Source organism: Agelaius phoeniceus, chromosome 19 (assembly GCF_051311805.1).
Source record: "Agelaius phoeniceus isolate bAgePho1 chromosome 19, bAgePho1.hap1, whole genome shotgun sequence".
NCBI classification, from domain to species: domain Eukaryota; kingdom Metazoa; phylum Chordata; class Aves; order Passeriformes; family Icteridae; genus Agelaius; species Agelaius phoeniceus.
Genome location: NC_135283.1, coordinates 5,547,005 through 5,566,431, shown reverse-complemented (window position 1 = coordinate 5,566,431; position 19,427 = coordinate 5,547,005). Strand labels below are relative to the sequence as shown.

Here is a 19,427-nt window from a genome sequence, read left to right as displayed (position 1 = left end):
CACAGTGCTGACACTGCCCTTTCCTCCTGCAGACCCACATGAGCTGCCCAAGGCACCCCCAGACAATCTGGCCAAGGGGGGTCCCCAGCTGCTGCACCCTCCCAAGAAGGCCCAGGGACAAGGGCAGCCTACCAAGCGCCTCTGGCAGCTGCAGGAGCTGGATCAGTTTCTTCCAGTTCTGGAGAAGGTGCTTCTCTTCAGCCACCTCTCCCTGTCCCTGTTCTTTTTTACTGTGATTTTTGTAAAATGGAGCAGCTGAAGATCAGCTCTGCCCAGTGCCAGCTCAGTTGTTCTCTACTGTGTTGCTTCTGACCCCCTGCTGTAATTTGTTCCTGGTCAATTCGTAGAGCTGCAGTTCAGTTGCCTGAATAAAATTAAATTAAATTGAAATCCAAAGCCACAGGACCCAAGATCTACATGTGTAGTGCTTTGTACTCTGGTTCAGTAGAACTACAGATGTTCTGGAAGTATTCTGTGAGCTACTAAGGTATTTGAATAAAATAGTTGTAAAATCTGGGGATAACACCTTCATTCTACCTATCTGTAATCTGACCTCCAACATGACCAAAAAGAAAAGGAGCTGATTGCCTTTTCTTAGATGAGAGAAGGCAATCAGCCATCTTGATTAAACACTTTCCATCTTGAGAGGAGGTGTTTAAGAATTCCACCTCACTTTATTAAATAAAACAGTGCAAGTCTTTACTATTATTTCTGTGAGTTCCAGTGAGATCAGCACCATTCAGAAATCCAGGGCAAAGAGAAAAGGAACACCATGATTAAGTGTTTTTAAAAAATACTAAACAAGTAATTTTTTATGTGCATCTCAACACACCACCACTCCTTCACCTCCTTTTGGAAATGGCTTTTCCTAAACAATCACAATCGGCCCAGAAAACAGCCCCAGACCTGTGGCTGTAGAAATCCTGAGACGCTCCAGACAGACACAAACCACTGCCAAATACACTCCAGCATCTCAAAGGGCTACACACGTTCAACTTCTGAGCAAGTGTCTGCCTTCAAGGACAGGAGAACTCCATCCCCTGCCCCGCGGGGTTACAGAGAGGGATAGGAGGTTTATTTGCATTTCATAGGGTTCAGTTTGATCAGCAGGACAGGGAGCTTGGTCCTGCTACCAAAACAAGCTCATAGGTAGAAAACACAAAATCCAGAAAAAGTGGAATGTTTGCAAGTTACTGTATTGCTCCACATTACTCAGAACTCATGTCTAAGATCTAAGCTATAGACAGAGAAAGCTCTTTATTTATAAGATCATGGAGTCTGAGAGTCATTAAACTGCTCCCTGAACTGCTCCCAGTTTACAGATCAGCAATTGGCTTGTGGGGCCAGTATGGATATTTCTGCTTGTTCAGTTTGGTTTCAGGGAAGGCTTCACTCAAGTCTTCAAACGTCATCTGTTCAAAGGGAATCATGTTCTTGAGCTTCTGGAGCTGTGGAACAGGGGACAGACAATCACAAGTCAGTGGTCAGCAGGAAGGAGCAAAGCACACCCAGGAGAGCAAGGGGTGTGTCCCAGAGAATGTTCCCTAAGCAAGTTCCAGCCTCACCTCCTGCTCGTACTGGGCGATGCGGGCTTTGGAAGCCTCGATGTACTCAGCAGTGCTCTTGGCCTGAGGAGAGCAGAGGACATGGGCACAGTGGTTATGATAAACACACTGCCCCAGAGTGAACTTGCACACGCACCCCCAGGCTTTCAGTTGGCATTAAAATCCATCACTGTTACACTGGGTAACTGATGGAATCTCCAGCAGACCCCAAACAGCCAAACCCTGCCCTGTGCAGGGATCCCTTGCTCAGAAAGCCAGGCACGTGTGTGAAGGGCAGAGCTGTGCCCATCCAGAACATCCCCTTCCTCTCACCCCTTCCCACCCCCACAGAAGGCAGGGACAGCCCCAGCAGTAGGGAATGGTTCACTTACAGCTTCCTTCTCCTGGGCATCAATCTTGGCAGTTTGTGTATCCACTGGCTCTGGAACCTTTAGTGCATTGAACTGTAAATTTAAAGACAAATATTTTTAAGGTTTGTTTGACTGAAACATCGAGGTCACCTTCCCTAGCAGCAGGGGAGCATTCCCTCCTGTCTTTTGCTCACAACATGTATATTAATGAGCTAAAAGTGATCAGTGCAGCTGTCCCCTGTCCCTCCCAAGCAGCACTTGCTCACCCAGGAGCTTCCAGACATCTCCTCTGTCCTTCCCACCACTTCCAGGACACACAACACCACCCATTCCCCACAGTACTGGAAGGAAGCTGGAAGGTCCCACACCACAGACTGACCCTATGACAGAGTTACTGCCCCCACACAAAGCTTCCAGACCCATCTGAGCTCAGTGGGTGCCTCCAGTCTTAGGAGGCAAATTTCCATAGTGACACAACCAAGCTCCTCTGCTGATCCTGGTTTTCCTCTCAGTGCCCCAGTTAAACTCCAAAGAGCAATACCCAGCTGGCAAGGAGACTGACCTTCTTCTGGAACTCATCCACCATTCCAGCCTTGGCAACATTAGCTTTGTAGAAAGCCCAGTCGATGGCCGGGGGCTTCTCTGGTAGCGCAGCCAACCTGAAAGGATGGAGCACAGCAGACATGAGCAGCAGCCTGAGCACCAGCACAGCCTGCTGTGCTCAGTTTAGCTGCTCTCAAGTTTGAAACAAGCCATTTCTGCAAATCCCTGTGCCCTTGGAACAGGCTCCTCTGGACAGACAGGCAGAGCTCAGCCTGCAGCTTCACTCAGCCCCTCTGGGTGCAGCCCATAAGGAAGGACGAGGCTGTTTCACAACACTGAGCCAGAGGCAATCAGCAGAACTCCCTGCAACAGCCAGCACTTGTATCAGGCAGAGGATGCTAAAGGATTTGAGAACCACAAATGAATTTGTAGAGCATTTACAGTGACAAAGCTCGTACTAAAGCAAGGTGCGCTCACAGAACTGCAGCTACGGGTTTACTCTGGGGAAGATTAACTAAAGGTGATTTGCCAAAAAAAGCCACCAGCTGCCTCAAGGTGACCCGCTTTAATACCTACGAGGCCACTCCTGCGGGACCACAGGACAGACAGCAGCACTCGCAGCGGCTGTCGGGCGAGGGCTGAGCGGGCACTCACCGGGCCGTCAGCGCATCGTTGCGGGTCTTCAGCGCGTTGAACATGGCTCGCTGGCTCGGCGGCACTCGCTCGGCGAAGGCCGCCCAGTCCACAGCCTTAAGGGCAGCCCTGCGTCCCGCCATGGCTCCGCCTGGCCCGGGAGACACCGGTGGGTCACAGCGCGGCGGGGACCGCGGAGCGGGGCTGGGGACCGCGGCTCCGGTCGGGAACGCGGCACCGAGGGACGGGATGGGGTCACGGAACGGGACGGGGACACTGCGGACCGGGGCACGGAGAGAGTGCGGGCACTGGCAGATCGGGGCACAGGGATCCGGACACAGGGGTCGCTCCTGAGCCCCGCCGCGACCTCACGCTGGCCCCCGTCCGCTCCCACCAGCCTCCCAATACCGAGCACGTCCCCAGCCTACCCTGTCCCCCATGCTTCCCCTGTCCCCCATGCTTCCCCTGTCCCCCAGCCTCGGGACTCCAAATCCCCCTCCCCGGCCCCGCTCTCACCTTCACTGACCGACACTCTCGTCCCCGCCGCCGGAAATACCGCCCCTCGGCTCCCGTCGCCCAATCAGAACGCGGGTTCACCGGAAGTCATCATCCCCGGAAGCGGCGCGGGCCGGAAGCGGCGCGGGCGGCGATGGCGGCGGGCGGGCGCTGAGGCTCCGCCATGGCCGAGGGGCCGCCGAGGGGCCGCACGCCCAGCCCGGGCCCCGGGGGGGCGCCGGGGCCGCCCAGCCCCCGCGCGGCCGGAGCGGCGGCGGGGGCCGCCGGGGCGCTGTCCCCGCCCGCCGCCGCCTCCAAGTGGGTGCGGCTGAACGTGGGCGGCACGTACTTCGTGAGCACCCGGCAGACGCTGTGCCGGGAGCCCAAGTCCTTCCTGTGCCGTCTGTGCTGCCAGGACGGGCCCGAGCTCGGCTCCGACAAGGTGAGGCCGCGGCGGGGCCGGGCCCCCACCCCGGATCAGCCCCTCCCCGAGTCGCCGCGGCAGCCGCTGTCACCGGGGTGCCCAGAGCTGTCCCACGGCTACCGCTGTCCCCGAGCCTCCCGTACGGCCCCGGGCCCGGGATGTGCCTGGGCCGATGTGCCACGGTTTGGGGGCACGTCACTCTGACACATCATCGGCTTGTCCCTCGTGTCGCACGGCCAGGGAGGGGGCGGCATCCCCAGGAACGGGACGTGGCTCTGCCCTCGCGCCTCTGACACCCAGATGATGCCGCAGGTTCTGATCCCTCCACCTCCCGTGGACTGCGCTCAAGGAGCAGCCCACATTCCCCGGTGGTTACAGTGGGGAAGGAAAGAAACTCCTAGAAACAGGAAGGTTACAATTTCTCACCCTGAGTATATTTGCTGTTGGTTTGGCTTTTAATATATTTCCCTTCACTCTCATAAAAGATGATGGTGCACATTCCTTGCGTGGCTGGACAGTTTTGAAGTCACTGCAGTTTGTTGTAAGGATTTTACAAACAATTATTCTTGCAATTGCAGATTTTCCACAGGATCAGGTGCACAAGGTGTTGTAAATGTGTTGTGAGTGGGTCAGCCAGAATTAGTCGAGTCTGTTGCTGCTCCATTCAGAGTTTAATCACAGGATAAATCCTGGTTATGATTGAAATATCAGTCAGCAGCATCAGTGAGGAGAGGAGATTTCAGAGTGGGTTTGCATAGTTTCTTATTGCTTTAGAGTAGATTGGCAGGAGAAACAATGCTTTAAAGTCCTTAAGAGAAGGATGTGAGAGTTCTGCAGAGGGCTTGGCAATACTTCAAAGCTGCTCAAGAGGTGCTTTTGGCTGTCAGTTGTTGGTTATTTAAGGCCAGTAGTTGTTGTATTGCTGGACACATGGCAGGAGCATTGCAATGTGTGTTTGCAGTAGTGGAAAGGGAAAAAAAAGAACTGTTTTGGCTGTCAGGTGCCCTTAGCTAGAACTGGAGATCCCATCTTCCTCCAGAGCCTCCTAGTTAAACTAGTTTGGAGAACAGGCTTAGCCAAAACACAAGTACCAGGTTTTGGTTCTTACTGCAGTGAAAAAGCCCTCCTAATCCCAGCATTCTTCTCCAGGTCCATAAAATGTGTACAAGTGCTTCATGTACGGCACCTGCCAGCATTGCTGGGGCTGCAATGTTCATAGATCAGACACTGAAAAAGAAAAATGGTTTAAATGTAGCACATTTATACATCTCCCACAGGCAAATGAATCCAGGTTCTCAAAGAGAAACTGTTGCATTTATTGTGTTAGATTGAAATTCTTATTTCCTGGCACCACTGAGCCGTGCCTGTTTTGCTGTCAGGATGAGACCGGGGCCTATCTCATTGACAGAGACCCCACGTACTTCGGGCCGATACTGAACTACCTCCGGCACGGGAAGCTCATCATCAACAAGGAGCTCGCAGAGGAAGGTAAGAGAAAAACACAGGGGAGGCTGGAAGTGCTGTTTGACAGCACATCCAGAGTCCTCACCATCAACTGTGTGAGAGTGTGAGCAAGTTTCCCAGGAGTGCTGTTAGTACTGTTAATTGCTCATTAGCAGGGATTAAGTCATCAGATTCTGTGTCTTCCTGAGAGCAGAGGCTGCAGTTCACAGCACACCCTGTCACTCTTCTGAGCCCAAGGTCTGATACAGCCCATCTGCCCCTCACAGACCATGGTTCTGCCCAAACAGGCAGCTCTGAGGGCTTTCCCTTGATGGGGCTGGGTGAAGAAATAGACATTGTACCATGAGATCTCTGGTAATCCCAGGGAAAGGGGAATAATCTTTCTTAAAGATCCTCTTAAGTCACAAAAGGAGGTGACAGCTAGTCAGGCATTTTCTCCTAGCCTGAGAGCAGGAGGTGGGTGGCACATTTGGGATTCTGACATCTGGGCTAGATTTGGAGTCAGCAGCAGGTTTGAATCCTTGTGACAAAATCATCTTCATTCTATCCTGTGCAAAGTAACAGAATCTGTGCTTTGGGTTCCTCATCAGGAGTGCTGGAAGAGGCTGAGTTTTACAACATCGCGTCCCTGGTGCGGCTGGTGAAGGAGCGGATACGGGACAACGAGAACAGAACCTCTCAAGTAATGCACCCCTGGGTTATGGAGTCAGTTCTGTGCCTCAGGAGGACAGACATGGCTGCAGCCCTTGCAGTAGCCCTTCTTTGGTTCAGCAGTAACAGGGGAATAAATGCTGTTAGGTGGATGCAGGGCATGGTGAGCAAAAAGTCCTCAGTGTGGCTTTATGAAGCACAGACCACTGAGTCGTCTCAGCCCTGTAGGGAAAGGCAAGGGACATTTACAGGAGAGGGGCCAGGAGCAGACATGGGTGGTTATAAAGGAAAACATACTGCTTTGGCAAAGAACAGCTCAAACTCTTCCTTCTCTAAAGCATTTCTTCCCTTTGTCTCTCTGTGACATGTTTCCCATTGATGTTCAGCTGATATCAGCACATGCAGTAGATTCAATTTCAGAAATGTTTTCAAAAAGCAGCAAATGGCCTTGAAAGCTAAAGAAGTTTTGCTTTCACTGTAGCTTAGACACCTAGAAAGCTTTTAAGAGAAGCGTGCCAGGCATAGGGTTCTGTTTTGGAATCAGTGGGATAAAAAAGCCCCTAGAAAGCCTGTGGGGCTCTGACTTCCTAAGATGAGAGCAGGAGCAGCTTATTAATTTTCTAATGTGATACTAGTAATTATATCATGCTAATTTTCTAGCATGATACTAGTAAAGCAATTACTAAACCCCAGGCATTGTTCTGTGTGCTCCAGGGACCTGTGAAACACGTGTACAGAGTGCTGCAGTGCCAAGAGGAAGAGCTCACACAGATGGTGTCCACCATGTCCGACGGATGGAAATTTGAACAGGTACCATTACCAAAGAATGGCAGAATTCCTTTGAAAACTGGATGTGGAATAAGTAGAGTTGCCTGTTGAGTTGCTTTTCACACTGCTCTGCTCTTCTGAATAAGCAGCCTGACCTGAGCAGCAATCCACTTGTGTCCAGTTACTGACAGGGGAGAGCAGAAGTCACTCGAGCTGCCAGAGAGATTTCATTTTTTCTCAGGGCTTCTTGTCTCCTTGTCAAATCCCAGAGCAGTTCTTCCCTTCTCCTGCATTTCATCACATACACCAGGCCACAGTATAACAGTTCTATCCAGGAAAATTACCAGAGCCATGAAAAAACACAGCACAAGTTTCTTGGAACCTCAAAGCCACAACTGCTGCATTTGCTAAAGAGGCTCTGAGTGACAGGAGAACTTTCTGCAGATGTCTTTGCAGCTGGTTCCAGGGCTGTCACTGCAGTTGCACATAGCATTGGTTCCACGTTTGGTTTCTGGAATCAAACACAGTTCTCTTATTTCTGGGGAGGGAGAACTGGAGCCAGCTGGCCTGTGTGTTATGTTATATTAAGAAACTACATAATAGGGTCTGTGGATTTACAGCAGTGTCTTCCCATTTAGTCCAGCTTCAGAACAGGTGGATGCTGTGGGAAGTGTGCTGACATGAAGTGAGGCAGAGGATTAGGAACAGCACTTCCCATCAGTTGTTCCTTTGGATCTGTTCTTTAATGCCTGAAAACTATCTCAGAGTGGAGAGGCAGCCAAAAACCTGCCCCTGTAAGGAAATAGTGAAATCTTGTGACCAAGAACCACTCATTGCTCCATGAAAATGCAGTTCTCCAACACACAGGTTTTGCTGTCCAGCAGTTTACAGAATCTGCCTTTCACACATCCATATCTACACCCTCAAAACCTTGAGGCTACAGGCAGTGCCTTTCATGGGAACCTGCACCCTTAGATCTTTCCTAATCTTCCTTTTCAAATATATAATCTATAAATATGGATCTGGCTCTTCCAAAATCTATTTGGACGTGGGAGTTAAGGTGCATGCTGCACATTAAAGTTTCCTGGACATACTCAGTTGATAAGAGTCACAGTGCTTTCTTCAGATGACTTGGATTTATTTTCTGGAAAGCAGAACTGAGTTGCAAATGACAAATTAGCTCTGTACTCCAGGATGTCCTTTTAATGTAATCATGATGAATGAGACAGATGGGATTTCTTGGATTGAGTCCAGACCCCCTCAACACAAAGTAATAGAATATAATCCTGTTTACACAGATACCAGACTCCATTTTGGCAGCATCCACATAAAGGACAGTGTCTGTTTGCCACATGTCCCCAGTTAATCCAACATCTGCCTGGGGTAAAGAATTCCCATTTCCACATCAGTCACAATGCAGTTGAGAGCTGAGTTCAGCAAGGACCAGACAATTTGCAATGCCTGCCCACGTCTGAGTGAACTGGATATTATGTATTGCACAATCTGTTTTCCCTTTCCCACCCCCAGAAACTGGGCAATGTTCTGCTGTGTTCAGCATTAGTTTCAATCTGGAATTCCTTCCCGGGGCTGCAGGTGCCACTAGAGGGCTGTGGAGCTCCAGGTGCCAGTAGAGGGCTGTGGAGCTCGGATGCATCCCTGCCTTACACACACACACAGGAGGCTGCAGGGGACACATCATCCAGAACAGATCTAGGACAGTCCTCTCTCACAGCAACTGCAGGAATAAAATCAAGGCTTACTGATCGTTACCTTGGCTGTCTCCTGTTGCACAGCTGATCAGCATTGGATCTTCCTATAACTATGGAAACGAAGACCAGGCAGAATTCCTCTGTGTTGTGTCCAGGGAGCTCAACAATTCTACCAATGGCATTGTCAAGGAGCCAAGTGAGAAGGCCAAGGTAAGGCACCTGCTCAGATGTATCAATTTGAATTCCACTAGAAAGAAAAACCTTTCCTGCACCAAGCTGCAGCAGTAGTTCTGTGGATCAGCTTTCCATTGCCTTCTCTATCCCCTCTTGGAAGATTTCATGATTTACTGTAGGACAAGAGCTAAGGCTCTTTGTGAACTTCAAATTAAGATCAAAATACTGAAAGAAAGAATAAATTGAAGAGGGAGAATAGAGTAGCAAGGACCTTTGAGGTTAGGTTTTGTGGTTGAAGGATGTTGCAGGGAGAAACAAGATTTTTCTTCTCTTTCAACCCTCCCCATCCCTGGAAGTGTTCAAGGCCAGGTTGGATGGGGCTCTGAGCAGCCTGGTCTAGTGGAAGGTGTCCTTGCCCATGGCAGAGAACAAGATGAGCTTTAAGGAGGTCCCTAGGTCCCTTCCTAACCATTCTATGAATCCACTTTTTTTTTTTCTTTTTTTTCTTTTTTCTTTTTTTCTTTTTTTTTTTTTCCCAGAATTAAGACAGAAGGCAACATCTTTACCTCCTGGCAAGCAGCTGAGCAGGATTTCTAGAGAAGGGGCTCACTTACCCTTAACCAGCCTATCATTTGTTTGGTGGCATAAAAGCCTGCAAGCTGCTCTCACATTAGTTCATGCTTCCTTTCTCTGCAAAACCCAAGGACTGAACAGGAACTTGTGCATTTAAACTTGTCTGAGGTTTTCACAGAAGGTCTCTTCTGTTTCAGATTCTTCAGGAGCGAGGATCCCGGATGTAATTCAAGTGTCCACTCCATTAAACTCCCAGATGTCACAGGGCAGTCCAGCTGGGCAGAGCATCTCTCCACAGAGCAACCCAGCCCTTGTACAATAACCAAGCTAATGCAAAGCAAAGCCAAGCCTGTCCTGCCAATGGCAAATAATTCTGGTCATAACCAAAGGCTTTTCTCTTACCCTGGAAACCAAGAAAGGAAAAGACTCTTCCAGTTGGACAGTCCTTTCCACAAGTATTTGTTTTATTTACTTGGCCAGCGCTGTATTGAATTTTTCCGACAATGGCTGGGCCGGATTCCCAGTCAGAGCCTTTGTGAAGGTTGCTCAGGTCCTCAGGCCCTTGTAATCAATCCCACCTTCCACAGGCTGCTGTGGGTGGGAAGGTCGATATTTGAGCTGTGCCATTGCTTGCACCCAGGTCTGCCACCAGAAAAGTGCAGGGACCTTGCAGTGCTCCCCCTTCTCCCCCAAAATCTGAAGAACAGGGCTTTAAAAGGAGGAACAAAACAACCACTCCTAAAAAACCCACACAAACTTTTCTATCCTTGCTTTGTATCTGTTCTTTGTTCAATTCCTAAGAGCTGAGTTTAGATCTGAGGGGAGGGGAGTTGTGTATCCATCTGACACAGGTCTCATTGGTAACACTATTCCACATGGGCTCCTGGTATTTTCCAAAGCCCATCACTTTGTATGCATAAACAAAGAGACCTGTGTTCACCCAAAATAGTGATAGAGTGATAATCCCATCCTTTACATTTCTCCACAGAGGAAGAGTGGTGACATCTTCCCTCCCCAGTACCCTGCCATGGCCATATCTTAGCCTAGTGCAAAGTCATAAGGTTTAGGGACTTGCTGCTGCCAAGTTCAGCTTTGCCTTGTTTGTCTCCAGCAGTGTGGGCTCTGTCTCCTTCCCTCTCACCAGGGAGGGCTTCAGGCAGAATTTCTTTCGTACTGTACCAAGCAGGCAGGTTTGTCTGACCCCACGAGATCCTTTGCAGAGGAGATCCCCGATTTACACAGTGATTTACCTGCAGCCCCCTCATGTCCCCACCTTTAAGAGATCACCTCAAATTACAGAGGGACATCACAGAGCTGGGGTGGGGGGGTTTGGTGAAAAGTTGCCAAACTATTGTAATGTTTCTTGTCCAAAGTGATGTGTCAACTTTTGTGACTTTTCTTTCCTTTTTTTTTTTTTTTTTTTTTTTTTGGAATGCCTTGGATGGATGTGCAAAATGTTCGTTTGTGCCTCTCTTGAATTCTTATCTTAGCCAAACTAACTGCTGTCACTGGTTCCCCTCTGTTACTCTGTGCCATCCCTAACCAAGGGCATGTCCCTCCTAGTCTGGTAAATGGAATTTCATAGGAATTTGCTGCATGTTTTTCCCCTTTCATCCTGGCTTTGTTCTTTGTAGCCTGAGTGTCCTGGCACTTGGGTCATTTTCAGTCCCAAACTGACATTACAGCAAAGCTTAGGAGATGCTGGAATTCAGACATTGACAAGCTCAGAGCAGATGTTTCTCAATAAGCTACCAGAAAATTCCTCACCTGGACTGAGGGGTTGGGCTCCTTTCTGGAGGGCTTCAGCTACCCATGTTCTCCTGAAAGTTTTGGCACAGAATTAGGCAGGTTTTCCATCTTTACCACTTGTTGCTGAGAGGGTCCTACCAACAGTCCAACAACCAGTTCAGCGACCAAGATGTGCAGCAAAGACACTTGAGTGGCACCGCTGTGCTCTGCCTCTCTCCAGTCCTTCTGCATGTCCTCTTGCCTGTCCTCCATCCTGCTTTGCCAGTGTACCTCCTCCAGTGGAGCCCTTGCCTCATTCTCAAGATGGACTGCTTAATTGTCTGTGCTAGATTAGTCCTGGTAACAACAGACTGTGCCAAATGTCTTTGAATTCACATTGTGTCAGTGACAGGCTGTTGAATCACAGCTGGCTTTCCATCACACTGAAAAACCCAGCTCTGCTTCCCTCCATCTGCCCTGTTTATAACATGGTGAGCTGGTGTTGGTGTGATCAGATTACACACCTTGGCTGGGCCTGAACAACACTGTGATGTGTACAGATCTCCCTCCTCTGTCCCTATGCTGTAGCCTCAGCCACTGTCTGTGCTCATAGCTAAGAAATCAAGCACATGTATGCAAGTTAGCAGCCTGAAAAGCCCTTTGACACTCATTTGTCTTATTGCCCTTCCTCAGAGGAGGGAGTTTTTGGGAACTGGTCAAGAAATACCAAACTAAAGGCAACAGGAACTGGTCAGGCTGTGTTTGCCACATTGATGCCAGCTGAGCACCTTGTTAAACCATGGAGCTCAAAGCAACACTGGCTGCAGAGGGAGACTTTCTGTCCAGTACAGCTCCAGTAAACAAGAATAACAAATACTTCCCTGGCTGCTTTGTGTCACACGTTGTGAAGCCCAGGGAGGGTTGCCTGATGCAGTGATGCCATCGCTCTCCCCTCTGAGCCACAGAGAGCCTAAAAGTGGCCATTAGCAGGTGAATGGCACAGCTGCTTAACTGATGAGCACAAGAAAGATCCAACTTGCATCTTGGTTTTCCCTTTCAAGCTGCTTTTGGCTGTGAGAAGGTGCCAGGGGATCATGGACTCTTTGAGTTCCATCACAGGGTCTGTTTGAATTTCAGCAGAACAAATTTATGGTACGAAACCAATCATTGGTACTGGATGCTCAAGTTTTTGGGTGATGTTTAGGTCCAGGCATGAAGTCCATCCAGAGCTGGTACATTCCAAGTGAAGGATTTCTCCTTCCCTGACTCTGCTAAGTCACCTTTACCCTGAGACAGGGCAGGTCTCAGCATTATGCACCAGTTGCATCCCTTCTGTGCTCAAACAGGGCTTTTCCTTCCATTGCCTTTCACTCAGTCACAACTATATCAAAATTAGTGCTGAATTAGGATGAAATTTGTCCCATTCACTCTAAAAAAATGTAGCATGTTGTGGTGAGTAGAGTAGGAGAGCAGGGGTAGATCTACTGGTTGTTCAAGAGCGCTTATGCCTCTTGGGAAGGTTCACTTTAAAGCATTAATCCTGGGAATGGAGTGTATGACACTTTGTTTTTTTTAAAACTTTCCCAGTGGCCTAAATTGTTCCATTATGGCAAGACTGGAAATAACCTCTTGAAGTGTCTTTGTTTCTGCACATTTTTAAAAACTGATTTTTCTCAGGGGTGACTGAGTGGGCTGAGGCGAAGGGGGCCTGGTTGGCTGCGGGGCAGGGCTGGAGTAGCCGAGCCCTGGGCTCCTACCCGGAGGTTTTGTACAGTTTGTCACGTGTCAGTGCCCTTTGCTACTGTTCTCTTTGTTTATTAAATGTGTTTGAATAACAGTTGAGATGCTGTGATTTTTTTTTTTCCAATAAAGTTTCTGAAATGGGTTTGAAAAGTTTGAAGGGCAGTCTGCAGCCTGCTGCTTTGCCTGCAGCACACAGATACTGCATTATGGGGGGAAAATAGCAGATTGGGCACTTGCTTCTGGCTTCACTTCTAACAGTCATTTGCCAAAAGGAGAATCTGGAGTCCTCCTAGGCTGCTTTCAGGGATAAAGGTACACCTGAAGCTTGTTTCTGATGTTTTAGTCTATAAAATAACCTCAAATTCCACATTTATCCTAACCATTTCCACTGATAACCACAAACAACTAGAACATTAATACAACCACTAAATGTGAGTAGCTAAAACGGGAAGAGGATTTTTTTTTCTTGTCAGTTGTCATTTGCTACACCCCTACTCAACACTGGACCACATGGAGGAAGGGTCTGACTCTTTCAGCTTTGGTGCTGCCAAAAGTTGGATGACATGAGCAATTCAGGCCCAACACAATGAAAAGGAAGAGCAAGGACATGAGTGAAGAATGAGAAGTCTTGATATGAGTTAATCCTACTCTTGATTGCAAGTGGCTGTTGCCTCCTGGGGGTACTCTGAAGGCTGCCAGTCTCCATCCTTACTGCCACAAGACCCTCAAAGCCACAGAGCAGGGAAGGGCTGACACATCCCCAAACCAGGGTTTAACACCAGCACAGTGGAAGAGGATGACTCTCCCCACACAGGGAGCTCACCAGAAACCATGGCTAAGCCAAGTCACCACACAGTATGAGTTGATTTAAGATAATATTTTCAAACCTCTAGACCCATTTATTCCAGACCTGGCTGCAGGTCTGCACTGCCAGTGAATTTGCCCAAAGCAAAGACATACTTCAAGTGCTAGCAGAGTCTTGGGCAGAGGTGGAAACTGCAGTGCTGGCACTGCTGACACCACACACATATCTGTTCATCGGGGAGGGCTTGTCAGCAGAAATTCAGGTTACAGGCAGCATTTACATAATGCCATAACCTCCCTGCTACCCCACCTTAGGGCTGTCTGATAAGGCCACACAAGCTGGAAAAGGCTTTGCAGGACCTTTAACCAGCTCCAGGTCTGCCAGGCAGGTGGCTCCTCTAACACAATGCCATGTCACCACGCAGGAGACACAAACATTGCTCTGTGGTTCCTACAGGAACCAGGAGCTGGAGCTGCCAGGTCTTTGCACCATCCCTCACTTTCCCATCCAAGGCTTTGGAACCCATGATCTCCTTTAAAAATTAATTTTTTTAGTTGCTGCAGGAAACAGGTGATGCCTCAGCATTACCAAGTGATGAGAGGTTGTGCAGGATTGGCAGCATGTGTTAACTTACCCAAAGTGAAAATCAAGCCTGTAGATCAGCTCTTAATGTGCTGGTCCTGCTGCTGCCAGGAGCCCAAAGCTCAGCTCTCCCTGTTGCCAAACCCAGGCTGCTCTAGAGCTGCTGCAGCAGCAGAAGGGAAAAGGGGATGGTTTGCAGCAGAAATGACCTCAGCAGAGGGTTATAGGCCCTGACTCTTGTCTGGGTTGATCAGAGCACCCCAGGCTGCCTCCCAACGCTGTTGCCCCAAGAAGATATGGGATACTCAGTGAGGGCACATCCCCAGGGACTAGCAGCTCCTGTGAGTGAGGGGCTCTGTCCACGGGGCTGTGCCACCACCAAGGCAGGAGGTGAATGGCACCACAAAAACACCCAAGGGATTTCGTACCTGCCCATAGCAGGATTTGGTCCCTCCTACCCCCAGAGACAACCAGGGGGAAAAAATTCTCCAGGTGGCTTTGCCAGGTGCCTGGGGAAAGATGAATGATGGAACATCACATTTTCTGATAGCCAGAGTAAAGTCAGTAGGTAGTGCATGCACTAAGCTATGGCAGAGGAACTTGAAAATCCCCTCATCAGACTTCTCTGCATTGGAAAGCACTTAAAATGAGCAATTTTACATCCTCCTCTGGAAAGAGAGGCTCAGGCCCCCTCTTGTCCTCCAGGCTGTGTCCAGGGCCCACCAGGCTCCCTGGGGCTGGTGCTCACCTCCCCACAACATTCCCATTAGTCACCCCAGCTGGCAGCTCACCTTGCCCCTGACAGTTTTTCCTGGAACACAATTAATTAATTAATTGGTTTTTCTGGCCTGCCTGTTCGTGTCTGTGGACAAAGAGGAAATAGTAATTGACATTAAAGATAGAAAACGGTTTTAGCAGTGTCAGGCACCCATCAGCATCCAGCTGCTTGGCCTGGGGCTCCAGCAAAATGCAGTGGAAACTGAGACTGCATTTGCCCTCTGCACACGTGGGAGGGTGAAACACAGCGATGCAGAGGTCCTGCCACAGCCATACTTGCATCTTGCACAACCCCTTCTCATGCTCTGCCTCAGGCTCTCACACAGACGAAGGTCAATTCCTCACTTACCCGCCCACCCTCACCCGGAACAAAGTAATCAAGCCAGATCTGTCTGCAGACAGGAAGCCTGCAGATATTTTCAACTCAGCTTTCTAATTTGTTTGGGAAACAAGGACCTTGGCCATGTCCTTCTACCTAGATCTGGCTTTGAGGCAGTTATTGACGGTTTAACCCAACTTTCACGTGGTTAAATAACTGCCTCATACCCTCTTGCTTTCCAGGCTGGAGAAACACATTGGTTACTCCAAACCACAGTAAAGAAAGAGTTGAAATACCCTAGTAATTACCTTCAAATTGTGGTGTAACAGATGAGCAAAGGCTTATCTCAAAAGATAAGCTTTTTTGACCTTCTGGTAATATTTCCTGTTAGAGGCCTCCATCCCTCCTAGGTGTTCCCCAGTGTGAAGTGCACAAAGTCCTCAGGTTTCATCAGTGAGCTGAGAACTCCACTGGTCTCTATGTCACCAAGAATATCCTTGAGCCCAGGGCCATCTAGGCAGCAGGTCCTTTACCAAAGCCAGGAAAACATGCACCAGTGATCTTGATGAATTCAAATGACAGCATCTAAAAATGAGGAAAACCATTTGGGCAACCAAGCAAGGAGACAGGCCTTTGACCTGGGCATTGAGTTCAAGATGTCCTAGAAAAGCAGGCAGATTTGACACTAAACAGATAGAAAACACCTAATAAATGGTCATCCTCAACCTCATGTTCCAGTGTGTTTTTATCTAAAGTTTTAATACAAAGAAACATGTAAAAAGTAAGAAGAAGAGGGACATATTTGCCAAACCAATGGGGATTTGCCCTTGAAACAAAGGCTCAAGGCCACGTTTTGCTGTTTCCATACCCCTCTGAAAATATGATCCTAAGGCACACAAGGACCTGCACTTCCCACTGGGATAAAAAGTTCCTGCCTTTCCTTTTCCAGAAATCACAAAACTAAACATTGTGATCCCTCTGGGTATGAGCCTCAGTGTCAGCACTAAGTTGCTGTATCTTCTCTTCTACCCTGTTATGACCTCTAAGCATCACCCATATTTTCCTCAGAGCAGGACATCTTCCTTGGACAGGAGACCTGGGCAGGGCCTGGCTGGGATGCCAGAGCATCTACCCAGAGCTAAGGAGCCAAAGCTGAATAGCTGGAGCCCAAAAACCAGCCGGCTTCCTAAAAACCATGCTCCAAAATTTCTGGCTGAACACCTTCAACCCCCCACAACCTCCTCCAACTGCTCCACAGATTCAGCAGGAAGACACAAGGAAACACTCCTTTTGATCCTACTCCCAACGAGTCCCTTATTCCTTATTAATAAAAGCCAATTTAAATCATAATCAAAAGCTTGTTAGAGGGAACTTTTAGCCACAGCTCAGGATCAAAATATCAATCTATGAAAGAGATGCCCTGCAGCAGGGCTAGACTACCCACAGCTGCATCACATCCCATTTCTCCCTTCCTCTGCCACATCCTTACATGCAGGAGTTTTCTTGCAGCTTCATTTACAAGGTAACTTCATTTCTTGAGAAGCCTCATTTTCCTAGGAACACGCCCTGCCCTCATCTTCCCAAATGCAGGCAATTGCTGGAAGAAAAGCACCCACAGCTTCCAGATACCCGCAGTAACCTCAGCCAGATTCCTAGCAAGGACCTTCATCTATTCAGATACTCCATGGTCCCTCTCTGTCCACTCCAGGGCAGGCCAGGCCAGGGCAGTGTGGCAGGTTAGAGTGTCACACCGCACAAGCCACAGCTGCTCCCAAAGCCACCCTCACCATGAGTTTATGCAATGTCTTCCTCAGACTCATCTCCAGATCCCCATTGCCTCAGGGAATGTTGTCCTTCTTGGCACCACACTTTGTACACAAAGCACAGGCTCTGGGACAGCTGGGGACCAGAGGGGATGGTGGCAGTCAGGAGGGCAAGGGCCAGCATGCACACAAACCATCTGCAGTCACCCACCAGCCAGAGATCCACCACAGGGATAAAGAGCAGGGACAAGCCACAGCTTGCTGAATTCCTGCAGGCCAATGGGAGCTGTCTGTGCATGCTCTGGTGCCAGCTGCCTCCTCAGCTCTCATTTCCCATCTCCAGGCTAAGCCATTTTATCCAAGCACTGGCTAATGGCTATTAAACCTAGTCCCAAAAGGGGGATTTCTCACCTGGTCTTACAGCCACATTATCAGTGATTAACGAGCACAAAGCAGCCAAGCAGACCCCAAGTCAACCCAGGAGAGCAGAAAGCAGTGGTGAAACTGAGCAAATGTGATCCATGCAAGGATCTGGGCATAAATGCAGCTGGGGAACAAACAGGATGGAGGGGGTATAGGAGGAGGATACAGATGAGGCTGGTTGTGCTAATTAAGACCTGTTAGTGCAGGAAGGACCCTGCTCCCTTTTGCAGGGGGAGGATGTGGGAGTGATGCTATGGGAGCTGCTTGGGAAAGTCAGGATAAACCAGCACTTCCTCCATCCTTGGCACAGCACCATTTTCTCAGTACTAGCAGAGCTGGTCTGAAGGGGTTTTGCCAGGGTTCTTCAGATCCTGTCCCAGCCTCAGGAACCTGTTTTCAGGTGCTCTGAGACCTTGATTTCTGTTGGGTCTGTCTACATTCCAGGGATGGATCAGAGCAAGAGTTTAATTTGTGACTGAACCTGGGGTGGGAACAGATCCCTGCCACAAAGCACTCTGCAATCCCATAGCTGAAATGTCACTTCATTTCCCTTGCTTTAGATAAAAAACAAAACCCAAAACCAAACAACCCCCCACACTTCCTCTGCAAGAATTAATCTGCCAGAGGATTTGCTAATCTGGATCTCTGGAACAAATTCAACTGGTCTTTCTCAAGTGTGATTTGCAAGCTCAGAGGCGTTTGCACTTTGGTATCCAACCACAAAGAATCACAGAACCATTTCCAACTAAAGGTTGGAAAATACCTTTAAGATAATATTGAGTCCAACCATTAACCCAGCACTGCCAAGGCCACCACTAAACCCAGTTTTTAAGCCCCGAAGCTGCTGCAGAGGCTCCTGAGCTCAGGGCTGGTTTACCAAGCTGTAACATGCTGGTAAGGACAGAGAGAGAACAGGGGACTTGCAGCCACAGCCACCATGCCCTAGGCACAGCCTGCCCCCTGAGGGCTGCAACCAATTCCTGACAAGTGACATCCAGCAGAGAGAAGCCATAGCGCTGGGCCAGGCTGCACCACTTGGGCTGGTGCTTTAATCAGAGCTAAATCTGGATTCTCTGCTGTCACCTCACTGGATGACCTTGGAAAAGTCAACTGGTATACAAGATTAGCTACATGGGAGAGGATGGCAAAGCAAGCCATGGTCTCAGGATGAAAAGGTGCTTAAAAAGTCATTTATAAAGGTATTTACCAAGACAAGTGCTTGGCTCTCCTACCCTCAACAGACACTGAGTGACCCCAAAAAGCAGTTTACCACCCTGCTCAGTTTACAGTAAACATCTCACTTCTGTACATGCAGCTTATTTTACACATTCATAAAATATGTGTCCAGTGCATGCCAGGGCTGAGCTTGATGGCAGGATGGTGCAAGAAACCTTCTTCTCCAATCCCATTCCTGCTCTCGAACTGCAGGCATTGTCCAGTCTCTGAGCACCCCTCCAAGCCCCATTGCTTTGGGCAGCAGTTCTTTGTCCCCCCAGCCACATTCCTGACTTTCCTGCTGGACCCTGTGGCTGGGTCTCCCTCCTCAGTGACTCCAGAGAAGAAGTGGGCTGCTCATCTCCCTGCAGAGGTGCCCCAGCTACAAGCTCTTACTGAAGACTATAAATATCATTATTTGCATAACATAAACCTGTATTTGTGAAATATAAACCTCATCCTTTGAGGTGAGCTACATAAATGTCCCAGGCTGTTGTGTCTCTTGGCATAAAGGGACACAACACTCCCTGCTCTTGCAGGGAGCAGCCAGGAGCCCTCATGCCAGCAGCTGTTTTTCCCCCATCGGAGCTGAGAGAAACTGAGGCACAGAAGAAGAAGAAGGACTTTTGGTCTGCTGTCATAAACAACAGCTACCAGGGCTGCTCCACAACAGCTAAAGAAATCCAAGGTTTGGATGCTGATGTCTCAGGGATCACTGGAAGA

General features: G+C 49.0%; 2 protein-coding genes across 2 annotated transcripts; one reads left to right on the top strand and one right to left on the bottom strand.

Annotated features, from left to right (window-relative positions):
* Positions 1-1,180: 1,180 nt before the first annotated feature.
* ATP5PD (ATP synthase peripheral stalk subunit d) lies at positions 1,181-3,758 on the bottom strand. Its single transcript, XM_054644959.2, has 6 exons — positions 3,608-3,758; positions 3,113-3,242; positions 2,478-2,574; positions 1,937-2,008; positions 1,566-1,628; positions 1,181-1,448 (listed from the first exon to the last, which is right to left on the bottom strand). Exons 2-6 carry the CDS (start codon positions 3,232-3,234, stop codon positions 1,317-1,319), a joined length of 486 nt encoding a protein of 161 aa, XP_054500934.1. The 5' UTR covers positions 3,235-3,242; positions 3,608-3,758; the 3' UTR covers positions 1,181-1,316.
* A 12-nt stretch (positions 3,759-3,770) lies between these two features.
* On the top strand, positions 3,771-12,914 carry KCTD2 (potassium channel tetramerization domain containing 2). Its single transcript, XM_054644840.2, has 6 exons — positions 3,771-4,028; positions 5,390-5,498; positions 6,065-6,156; positions 6,840-6,935; positions 8,687-8,812; positions 9,547-12,914. The coding sequence occupies exons 1-6, from the start codon at positions 3,771-3,773 to the stop codon at positions 9,574-9,576; spliced, it is 711 nt and encodes a 236-aa protein (XP_054500815.1). The 3' UTR covers positions 9,577-12,914.
* Positions 12,915-19,427: the final 6,513 nt, after the last annotated feature.

Excerpts from the sequence above, each read along its gene's own strand:
- ATP5PD (XM_054644959.2), bottom strand. The coding sequence starts at position 3,234 with ATGGCGGGACGCAGGGCTGCCCTTAAGGCTGTGGACTGGGCGGCCTTC. Across the intron at positions 2,575-3,112 it reads AACGATGCGCTGACGGCCCG|GTTGGCTGCGCTACCAGAGA; the intron begins GTGAGTGCCCGC and ends CCATCCTTTCAG. Across the intron at positions 1,449-1,565 it reads TCGCCCAGTACGAGCAGGAG|CTCCAGAAGCTCAAGAACAT; the intron begins GTGAGGCTGGAA and ends CCTGTTCCACAG.
- KCTD2 (XM_054644840.2), top strand. The coding sequence starts at position 3,771 with ATGGCCGAGGGGCCGCCGAGGGGCCGCACGCCCAGCCCGGGCCCCGGG. Across the intron at positions 6,936-8,686 it reads ACGGATGGAAATTTGAACAG|CTGATCAGCATTGGATCTTC; the intron begins GTACCATTACCA and ends CCTGTTGCACAG. Across the intron at positions 8,813-9,546 it reads AGCCAAGTGAGAAGGCCAAG|ATTCTTCAGGAGCGAGGATC; the intron begins GTAAGGCACCTG and ends CTTCTGTTTCAG.